This window comes from Myotis myotis, unplaced genomic scaffold, assembly GCF_014108235.1.
Source record: "Myotis myotis isolate mMyoMyo1 unplaced genomic scaffold, mMyoMyo1.p scaffold_m19_p_1, whole genome shotgun sequence".
In the NCBI taxonomy this organism is placed as follows: Eukaryota; Metazoa; Chordata; class Mammalia; order Chiroptera; family Vespertilionidae; genus Myotis; species Myotis myotis.
The window spans coordinates 48,769,870-48,780,989 of record NW_023416313.1 but is presented as its reverse complement, the minus strand read 5'-3'; the positions used below and the strand labels follow the sequence as shown (position 1 = coordinate 48,780,989).

At 41.5% G+C, this 11,120-nt stretch overlaps 1 protein-coding gene across 1 annotated transcript; it reads right to left on the bottom strand.

The window, feature by feature from the left end:
• Positions 1-938: 938 nt before the first annotated feature.
• On the bottom strand, positions 939-9,899 carry ODAPH (odontogenesis associated phosphoprotein). The gene is made up of 2 exons (XM_036336599.1): positions 9,362-9,899; positions 939-2,673 (listed from the first exon to the last, which is right to left on the bottom strand). The coding sequence occupies exons 1-2, from the start codon at positions 9,426-9,428 to the stop codon at positions 2,282-2,284; spliced, it is 459 nt and encodes a 152-aa protein (XP_036192492.1). The 5' UTR covers positions 9,429-9,899; the 3' UTR covers positions 939-2,281.
• Between the last annotated feature and the right edge of the window lie 1,221 nt (positions 9,900-11,120).

The window sequence follows — 11,120 nt, the reverse complement described above, 5'->3', positions numbered from 1 at the left end:
GGGCAGTTGTTTTGTAAATGTCTCTCAATTTGGGTTTGTCTGATGACTGCATTCAGGGTATGCCTTTTTCACATAATTAGAACTTCAGGCTTGCATAGGCTATTTTTACCACAAAGCAAAAGTTGAATTTAAAGGTCATCACACCCTCCCCACAGACTCCCATTGCTTCAAAAGCGGCTAATCCCACCTGTATGCTAAGAGCAACGCATTTGATAAACTAGCTCACTTTGAGGTATTAGTACTGAAGACTATACCTGAGTCCGTAAACCTGCTAGGCATCACTGTTTGTTAAGAGAAAAATCTATTAACCCAAAGGATGCAATTTCTCAAAAAAGTCACAAGAATATGCTTGTACTTGCAGGTGTGCGCCTGCTTTCTATATACATGTTCAAGGGTGAGAAGCAATGCAATTTTACCCGGTTATTTTACAAAAGGCCCTCACTATGTGCCGGGGTCCAACCCCAGCGGGTCCAGGGGTCCCGGCAACTATGAAACACTGCAGCAGTCGTCTGCTTTCTCACAGTAGAAGCTAAGCTGTTAATCTGTTTTTACTTTGTCTAAGTTTTCCTAGTGATTAATATCACGTAGCAAGGCCTTCAGGGACTCCGTTCAGAGCGGTTAAGGTTTGGATTGCACAATTTCTAATGTTTGGGAGAGAAAGCGCAGTCAAAGCCAGGCTGGTTGGACAGTGGGAGTTCTGGCAAGAGCACTGAGTGCTAGGTGAGTGGTGAGCGGGGAGCAGTGATAAAAGAGGGGGTCCTGAGAGGGAGGTGAGGTCACAGACAAATCTTTCTCTGTCTTCAAGTTTGCCTAAGGTTGGCTCGTTTCTGCTTATGCCCACTAACCAAAAAGAGAGAGAAAAAAAGATCAAGGTTATTAACAAAATACAGAATTTCTTAATGAGGATTTCAAGTAGAGATTTTATTGAAGCCTGACATTTTGAAGCAAATATCTGTTCTTATAATGAAAATTTGTTATGAAGTGAGTAAAGGAAATAGTTGTGTGTCCCCCCGCACCTCCCTTCTTATCTTTAATACAGCCAGGAAGCAAAGCAATCTCTTTCCAGTTCCCAGGCAACATTCCCAGCGACCTCACATCTTTATGCTCTTTCTTTTCTTTGTAGAAGCAGCAGCACCAGCAGCAACTTTTGCACATAGTTCTTGGGAGGAAGAGGTGTTAAGATACAGACCACATGTACAAAACTAGTTCCTCTGTTACAGGCAAGATGAGCGGCACAAACGGGAGTTGGTATGTTACGGAATGGCTAAAGAAATAACCAATGGATGTCATCTGTGGGATGGGCGACTTATATTGCACCCTCGAAATACAGGCTTCCTATAGAGGAGTAAACTTAGGTCTGTGGAGTCCTAGAGTTGGGCGAACATTCATGTCACCTTAATCAGACTCTGAGCCCAGACCACATTGAAAGTTTTAGGGGAAGTGTATCATTTAAGCTAGTATCTATATGATGACAATGCAAGAAAGTGAGATACTTATGCTCATTTGCTTAAAAAGTTAACATTAAAGTACATTTAGATATTACAATTAAAAAGAGTTCTGGGGTTAGGTAATTCAGTTTATGATAGCTTTAAAGTATTATCTATAGTCAGATGACCTATAATTTAGTTTAATCTTTAAAATTGTTGTTGTTAGAAAACTGATTGGATCTTGAAAGTTGTCATCACAAGGAAAAATAAATTTGTGATTATGGTTGGTGTCAATGTTAACTGGACTTATTGTGGTGACCATTTTTGCAATATATACAAATATTGAATTCTTATGTGATGTTATGCCAATTGTACTTCAATAAAAATATAGTAAATGAATAAATAACCACTAGTTACATCCCTGCCAACATGCTTTAAATAAAGCTTTCAGTTTTCCATAATTTCTTTTAAAGTTCACTTTGTAAATGCACCTTGCTCATAAGTCTTCCAGTGAGTATAAAAGGGCTTCATTAATGTCTTCATTTGGTCTATAGCAATCTTGATTTATTGAATTCTCCTCGCTCTAATTTAGAAGATGGAGCTGATTCTCTGGCATCTCAGTATGGACAGGAATGACCAGAACCTCTCATTTTAGGGTTTTATTTGCACAAATATTTGTGGTCGTAAAAATTTTGGGATAAGAATAATGTGGTTATTGCTCCTATTTTGCAAACTTGAATGATCTATGCACCAGTGTCTTCACTGCTGGCAAGGAGAACAATTTCTAGTCAGTGGTGTTTAAGATAAGTTTCCAATTCAGCAATTTTAGTTGGAAAAAGAAAACAGAACTATTTTTATAGTCTTATCTGAGGTATTGACCTCCTCTGACTGAGCAGGTTTGGGGCTTCTCTCTTCCCTCTTCTTTCCTCAGACGAGCTTCCTCTCTGGAGTCTTCTTCTGGGGAAATAGTTATAATGTGGACTAAGACGATTGTTTGGCAGAAAAAATGGACGGTACTGAAAACGGTGGTTGCACCTGGGAGGGAGGAAAGGTCTGTTTGGAAGCCTAATTTGGACTCTGGGCCTCCGTGTTGGGAAAAAATGGAAAGGACACTTGGGTGTCCTTGTGATGGGCTGGATCCTTGTCACCGGCCTCCTTGTGGCAGGTGGAGGGGTGAGTGTGAAGATCTGGCAGTCTGTAGGGTCCTCATTGTTTTGTGAGCCTCCGGGAGGGGTGACTACTTGTCCTGTGGGGAGAAAAATGCAAGTCAGGAAGAAGCCTGATAACAGCAGCAGAAGGGAGATGCTTGAGGGGTGGCAGGAGAGTGCGATTAGAAGGGAGAAATGGAGAGGTCTGAGTGCGTTTGGAAGAACTGCCAATGTTCAGTGAAATGAAACATGGACACACCTTATGATCCCACAGTTGCACTCTGGGGAATTTACCCAAGAGAAATGAGTGTTTATGTCTACAAAAGACTAGTTCAAGAAGGTTCATAATAGCCTTATTCATATTAGCCTAAACTTGGATACAACACAAATGTCCATCAATTGGAGAATGTATAAACAGACTGTAGATATTCTTACAATGAAATAGAACTCAGCAATGAAAAGGAAGAATTACTAATACAACAATATGGATACATCCCACGGATGTTATGTTGAGCAAAAGATTCCATTTGTATCAAGTTCAAGAACAAGCTATACTAATCTATGGTTTTAAAAAATGTAAAAAAAAAAAATAGTTAGCTTAGGGTTGAGGTAGGTATTATTTAGTGGAAAGAGTAACCTGGGAACTCTTTAGATCTTGATCTTGGTAGTTGTTACATAGATATGGAGATAAAGATTTTATATACACACACACACACACACACACACACACACACACATACACCCACATACACTTATGTATACATATCTACACACGTTTATACACACATAAATGTATGTATGTGTAAAATGTGATCAATCTATACTTTTAAGATTTGTGCATTTACAATCAGAGAAAGTCAAATATATGATTTCACAAGTGGAATCTAATGAACAAACTAAACTAACAAGCAAAATAGAAACAGACTCAGATACAGAGAACAGACTGACAGCTGTCGGGGGGGGTGGGGTAGGGGCTGGGTGAAAAAGGTGAAGGGATTAAGCAAAACAACAACAAAAAACCTCTCATAGACAGACCAAAATATGATAACTACCAGAGGGAAAGAGGGGATGGTAGGAGAGGGTAAAGGGGGGATAAATGGTGACGGAAGATGTTACTTGGGATGGTGAACATACAATTCAATATATGGATGATGTATTATAGAATTCTACCCCAGAAACCAATGTAATTGTATTAACAAATGTCACCCCAATAAATTCAATTAGAAAAGATTTATACATTTTATTGTATATAAATTATAACTAAATAAAGAAAATTAGTTGAAAAACAGAACTTAGTGTTAAGAAAATAAAAATAACTGCCCCTCACCCCAACAGGCCATTCATCCAAAGGCCTGCTTCACCCTCCCCAAGGAGGAGGCAGGGGGCCTCTGCACGCAGCAGGGGAACAAGCACTGAGGACCAGGGCAACATTCGTTTCTGAGAAGAAATTTGGATGAAGCTCAAGTGTCCGGGTCTTCCCGCTAGCTGTATCATCTACTTGAAAGTAAGCTTCCCTTTAGAAAATCATTCCTTCACTCCCCTAGCAACTTACCAAGGTAGACCCGGAAAGGACTGCTCCGTGTGAATGATGGGAAATTGAGCTCCCCACAGGAAGTTGGGAGTACTGAGGCCCTTAAGAAGAGCTAGATACTCCTCACCGTTAGAACAACTGAATTCAGGTGTCTTGGTTGTATTGGATATGCTTATTGCCTGCCTGTGCTCATAGTCCCTTCCAGAGATTCTGTTTCACCCACAACCTCTGGAAAGGTCAACTCTGTACACTTTTGGCTATGGCTGATTGGACTGCTGTTAGACACTTAACTCATTCATTGCCTGGCCAGTGACCAATCAGATTCTCACTTGAGAATTTCAACAGAGACACAGTCAGTGGAAGGTGTAAGACAGGAGCTGGGTTAGGTTTTGGTCAGTTGAATGTTGAGTAAGCGGAGAAGCCCGTCTTTCCATAGAAACTATAAAATGGGGAAGGCCTCTCAAAGAGAAAAAGAGACAAGAGACCATGTGGTAACGGAGTGATGAGGAAAGTAGCCTTGATTCCTGACTTTCCAGGGCTGGTCTGACTGAGGGCTGGTTGTACTTAAAGTCTTAGAGATGTTCTTATAATAACCATTCCACTTCCAGTTCTACTCTTTTTTACAGCTAGCTTGAATTGGTGTCTATTCCTTGAAGGAAATACTGACCCTTTCTTCCAGACCCATCTAAGCTACTGAGTATTGAAATTCTATGACTGAAACTAGATTAAAATATTTCAAACTACAGAAGATGATTAAATCCCACCTTACTCATTCTTTCCTCATACACAATTAGATCAGTTCTGAACCTTTTGTAACATAAAAATCTGCTGAGATTCCAGTTGTTAGAGGAGAAGCTAGCCTTACTCTTAATCCCCATCTTGACGCTTTGCTGTCAGATCAGGTTTAGACAGACCTTGAGCTCTGTCACTCAGTGAGCTGCATTCCAGCTGTACAAACCAACCAACCGTCCGATCAACCCACCCCTGTGCTCATCTCGTTTCTTAAAACCTGGAGCTACACTCCAAATCCCCAGCTGATAGTGGGTGTTAGAGCCTGCTAGGCAGCTTTTTTTTCTGACTCTGGGATGTCCCGAGGTGTTCAGTGTTTTCTTCTGGGAATTTCTGCAGGCTCAAGATCAAGGTGCAAGTTTGTCGCATTAACCAACCTAAGAATGTGAGCAAGCCCACATAAAACCACATTCTTCCAGCAGACTAGACACATGGTGATTATTCAGGTCACTGGTTGGCTAGCACAAGTGCTCCAAAATGGGGAAGCCACAGGGATTGATTTGGGGACTGTCACAGATTCTTTACAAGGTTAAGGCCAAACATCTGAGTGAGGGGGTGATGCCATTCATGGTCTCCAACTTTGACTGAGTTAATATTGCTCATTAATTCTTTTTTTTAAAAAATGCTATCTTAATTTTTTAAAACATATTTTTATTGATTTCAGAGAGGAAGGGAGAGGGGAAGAGAGAGATAGAAACATCAATGATGAGAGAGAATCATTGACCAGCTACCTTCTGCACACCCCCTACTGGGGGTTGAGCCCACAACCCAGGCATGTGCCCTTGACTGGGATCAAAGCTGGGACCCTTCAGTCCACAGGCTGACACTCTATCCACAGAGCCAAACTAGCTAGGGCTCATTAGTTCTTTTGTTTATCCTTGTTCTGATCAATTTTCACTGTCTTCTAAACCTTTAATGTGCTCCTCAAAGCTGCTTCAAAATTCCCATTCTTCTTCCTTTACCTGAAGAATTCTCTTCTAAAATCTCTCTACCTTTCTAAGTAATTTACTTAGCTTAATACTTCAGAGAGAAATCTTTGGTGATCTGCCATGAAATTCTCTGGTTTCTACTCTCATTGCAAAGAAAAGTCTGCACACTTCTGATTCTGTCGCCCCTCCCCCACCTATTTAAATCCATTGGAATCTGACTGCCTCCTCCACTCCACAAAGGCTACTTTGGCAAAAGTCACCAATGACTATGGGCTTTAAAAATGTTGGTTCCAGATGCTTAGAGCACCATTTCCTGCCATCTTTGCTTGGCTTACTTCTATGCAGATTTCATATCTCATTTCTTCAGGGAGGCCTTAATCCTGAGGCTGTGTTAAGATAATATGCAGCATGCTTCCATAGTATCCTGTGAGTCCATGATACTCATGAGTCATGTGATTACTCTTCAGATGTTATATTCCTCCTCCACTGAAATATCCACTTGACCATCCTGTAGACCACATCCTTTGACCTCATCCCAGCATGGTACCTAGAGTAGAATTGATTGATTGGGAGAAATCTGTTTCGATAACTGCAAACGTTACCATGTTCCTATCTCTCAGGGATAATGCAATTGTTACTAAGCAAATAGTTCTCACTATGTAACATACTGACATGCCACCAAAGGCACGCAATATCAAAGATGAGAGTGCTTCTGCAACCTTATTCAGGCCAAAGTAGGTCAAATATTTAAATGCAGATTAAAACCATTTTGAGAGGCAGAACAGCATAATGTTTAAAAGCATAGGCTCTAGAGCCAGGTGTCCTGAGCTCTGCCGTTTAACAACTGCGTGGCCATAGATGGGTTCCTTAACTTCTCTGAGTCTCCTTTTCCTTATTTGTAAAATGGAGAAAATAATACTGCCTATCTCACTGGTTTGTTGTATTATCTGAAATAAGATGTAAAGTGCTCAGAACATTCCTGATCCATAGTATGCAGTTAGTGGTGTTAGCTACTGTTATGATTAATCTTCAATGCTATGGAAAGATTCTGTTAGCAAGAGCCCAATGTTCTTGGTTCCATTTGGCTACACTTTATACATAAAATCTGTGCACTATCGATAGGACTAAAGGGTACAGATCTTATTACAACAGGACCTCCATGAAGACAGGGACTGCTGACTTTGAGGGTCACTGCTATGTCCCTAGCATCTAGAATAATCCCTGACTTAAAGTGGTGCCCAGACACATTGCAAATATGTGGATCTGATATGGAATGAATGGCCAACCAGACATTGAATTTTCTTCTCTATAGATTTTTGTAAAGCTCAGTGAATATTTAATGTCAGTCCTAGAAAATTCACAATAATAACTTACATTTAAAATTAGAGTAAAATAAAAAAAAAATTAAGCCAAAATATTGCTTAGAGTTTAGATATCAATTTTAAGTCGGTTTATTATAGTCTAGACATAAAACTCATAGCATACCAGCAACTAGTACTTTAAAAAAAAAAGTAAGGATAAAAAGACTTCTATATAAATATGTAATTACCTGTAGTCTGTGGTTATTTGGGCAGACAATAGTTGGGTTGTAGAGAACTATACGGATTTTAAGAGAAGTAAGCTTCATACTTGATTTGTAAGTATGCAGTCCTTCCTTTCCATGACACATGGAGTATTAGAAAAATTCTCACATGCTTTTGGAATTGAACCAGAAAGAAATATAAATCTTGTGATTAATTTACTCACCACTCAACTCAATTTTTGACTTAGTTAACTGCAACTCAGTTCATTGTGTAGACTCACAGAATGACTGGCTATCTTGGTCATATCTCTAATTTTACAGGTAAATAATTTAGAGCTCAGAAAGTGTCACGCAGGCTTATTTCATTTTCAGCAGCACACAGAGTCCCATGCTAGATGCTGTGGTGTATGCAGAGATGATAAAGACCCGACCTGAGCTCAGGAGTGCAGAAACACTGCAAATACGTGGATTTGTAATATGGAGCAGAATGCAGGAATGCCATGGGTGATATACAAGTTACTATAAGTATTATTCTAAGATATCGGAGAGATTGCAATTTGTATTAAGACAGCCTTTGTGAAGGCAGTACCATAATGACATTTAAACATTGTCATGAGAAGCAGAATTGCAGTAAACAGGGGGCAGAACAGGAAGAGGGGCAGCCCAGCCTGCCAGGGAGAGGAGAGGAGAGTGAGGGTTGTGGAAGTGAGCAATGAGCTCGGACCAGGGTGGCTTGGATAGAGTGACGCTACATTGGATGGACTTCCATGTCCGCCTGAGGGACAGTGGGGAAGTGTGAGTCAAAGTCAGAAATCACACCTCACATTTTAATTGATGTTCTTTTGGTGTGAATAAACCTCTAATCTCATTATAACCGGTTTAGCTACACATTACAAAGTTTCCTGACGACTGGTTCACTTTCTGGAATGAAGGCATAAGGTGGCTAGTTCTGTTTATGGTATTTCTTTTAGATGTCACTTTTAGCAAGTGATGCTTGGGGCCTTGTCTTAGAAAGAAGTGGGGCAGGGGTTATTTGTAATCTCTGTTTCCTGCCCTCTGATCACCGGAGTTCATGCAGAGATTGGACAGGGTGAGCTCTGGTGGTCTCTCTACCAGCTCTAAGGTCTCTGCCCCTCTCTGCTCTGCTGTGAGCGTTGGGGGATGGAAGCAGGGAACTTGTTGGAGGCTGACTAGCTTCTGGCTGGGCCCCTGCAAAGCCCCCAGGGGCATGTGAAGGGGAGAAAGATTCAGTGTGACTCCTGGGTCTCTACTCCCTGAACCATAGTAGGTTCTGGAGCAAAGGGAAATGGTCATCAGACCCAGGTCTCCCAGTTTCTTCTTCCTCTCTTTTCCCTCTCTTCTCCTCTTTTTATCTTTTTCTTTCATTTCCCCAGAGGTTTGTAAACCAAATCTAAGGCTCAGGCCACTTGGAAATTTCATAGTGGAGGAAAGGAAAAAGAAAAGGAACAGTGGAGAAATGGAATCTAATATAATCCTAAAGAAAGAAATCTATGCTCATCTGAATGGCACCAAACCACAGCTAAATAGATGTGATTAATTAAAGCAACTAACAGAGGCTAAACACTCAACGTGTGCAAATTACTGTGCTTCTGGGGATAGAAAGAGGTGTACATTGCTGTCATTCAGGGCGGCAAATTGTTAGCATTAGAACCATAGGAAGTAGTATTAGTATAGTGTTTTAAACTTGAAGAGCTTTTCTTGCATGATGGCTCACAACCCCCGTAATAATGCATGTTTTTAATCCTGTCACTTCACATATGAAGAGACTGATAGAGAGGTTACGTATGTCTAACGTCACAGCACGAGAGCTGAGACTGAGAGTAAGGTCTTCAGATGATAAGGTTCAGCCTGTTCTTCTTTAACCAAACAGGCTGGTGGAAGCTGACAAACGTTTTCAATTTATGAACATGTATAATCATGGAGCCGAATTTTTTCTTTTCACACAACTTTCTGATTAGTGGGCCCACAATGGAATAAACACAAAACCCCCTTACCTTCTGCCACCGTTACCACCAACCAGCAGACCAACAGCCAGCAGGGGAGGCAGAGCCTGTGAGCCATGGCTTCTACCTGAGCAGTCGCTACCTTGAACCTAGCATTGGTTTTATAGGGAGTTAGTGAGTCACCGGCCTGAGTCAGGTAATTTGCATTTGCACAGTGGACCGCAGTGGTCAGGGCCTGCGGTGTGAAGCTAAGAAATCAGCAAGGAAGTACCAGAAAGTATTTATCAACCAGAAGCTTCTTGCAATGACAGCCAAACATCATTCATTTGTCCTTAGAGTTGGACTGTATTCTTTTAATCCCCTCAAGTCTTCTCCCCTGTTTACTTGTGTGTATGAGTCTCCCTCCATAAGAGAAAGACTCTGTGTGGGAAATAGTCAACGCTGCTTCCTTCTGTGGAGCTTACTTACTTAAAAGAGCTAAACAGGATGGGGAGGGCATTATCAAAAGGCTTCCTGACCCAGGCAGTTTGGAGAGGCTGTTCGTAGGCCTCTGACCAGGATTTATGGCTTCTCTGCTTTTGTGCAGGAGCCAAGGGCAGCAATCAGCAAAGTATCTTCTCTGATGGCCACTGTCAAAACCAGCCGTGGGCAAACTATGGCCCGCGGGCCGGATCCGGCCCATTTGAAATGAATAAAACTATTGAAAAAAAAGACCATACCTTTTTATGTAATGATGTTTACTTTGAATTTATATTAGTTCATACAAACACTCCATCCATGCTTTTGTTCCGGCCCTCCGGTCCAGTTTAAGAACCCATTGTGGCCCTCAAGTCAAAAAGTTTGCCCACCCCTGGTCTAAACAAACACCAGAGTTTGGAGAGATTAACTTAGCGAGTTGTCTTCCAGGCTCTTCCTTATGCACCAAATTGCCAATCAGATGGACATGTTACATCTGTACCCAGGTATTTCCTGAGAGAAGGGTGGCCAGCTGCTGGAGGAGTGGGATGGGATGGCCACAAGTGATTAAGAACGTGGACCTCGGAGTTACAAAAACCTGGCTCCAATCTTGGTACATAGTACAACTCTAATTTTCTTAAAAAAAAAAAATATTTATTGATTTTTAGAGAGAGGGGAAGGGAGAGGGAGAGAGAGAGAAACATTGAGGAGAGAGAAACATCGATCAGCTGCCTCCTGCATGACGCCTACTGGGGATCGAGCCCACAACTCGGGCACGTGTCCTGACTGAAAATGGAACAGGTGACCTCTTGCGGCATGGGCTGATGCTCAGCCACTGAGCCACACCAGTGGGTCTGTTCTTTTTCCTACCAGCTGGGTAACTTGGGGTGAGTCCCTGGGAGTTGTTGAAGTCTCAGGTGCCTCATCTGTAAAATGGGGCTTGTAGTATTTTTCTCAGAGGATTGTTGTGGAATAAAAGAGTCAATTGACTTAAAACTATTTCAGTGTGTGGCCCATGAAGTGAGTGGTCGTGGTTATAAAATTATTCTGACTCCAATTTTTTGTTCTCTTAGGAGGTGGTACTTGCCAAGTCATTCAGTTGCTCAAAGGGCCTCCACTTTGAACAGAGCATTTTCCTGGGCATTACAGAACAGCAACACAGAACACAGACCCTAGCTTCGAAGAGCTGACAATCGAATGAGGAAGATCAGGCAAACAGAGAACCAAAATGAATAAGGCAAAATGGTAAATTCCACAGTCTTGATATAATCCTAGGCAAAATTCTAGAACAGATGATTAAACAGACGATTTGTCAGCAGCTTGGAAAGGAAGCAGAGATCATCCAGACCCAGCT

Excerpts from the sequence above, each read along its gene's own strand:
- ODAPH (XM_036336599.1), bottom strand. The coding sequence starts at position 9,428 with ATGGCTCACAGGCTCTGCCTCCCCTGCTGGCTGTTGGTCTGCTGGTTG. Across the intron at positions 2,674-9,361 it reads GGTGGTAACGGTGGCAGAAG|GACAAGTAGTCACCCCTCCC; the intron begins GTAAGGGGGTTT and ends TTCTCCCCACAG.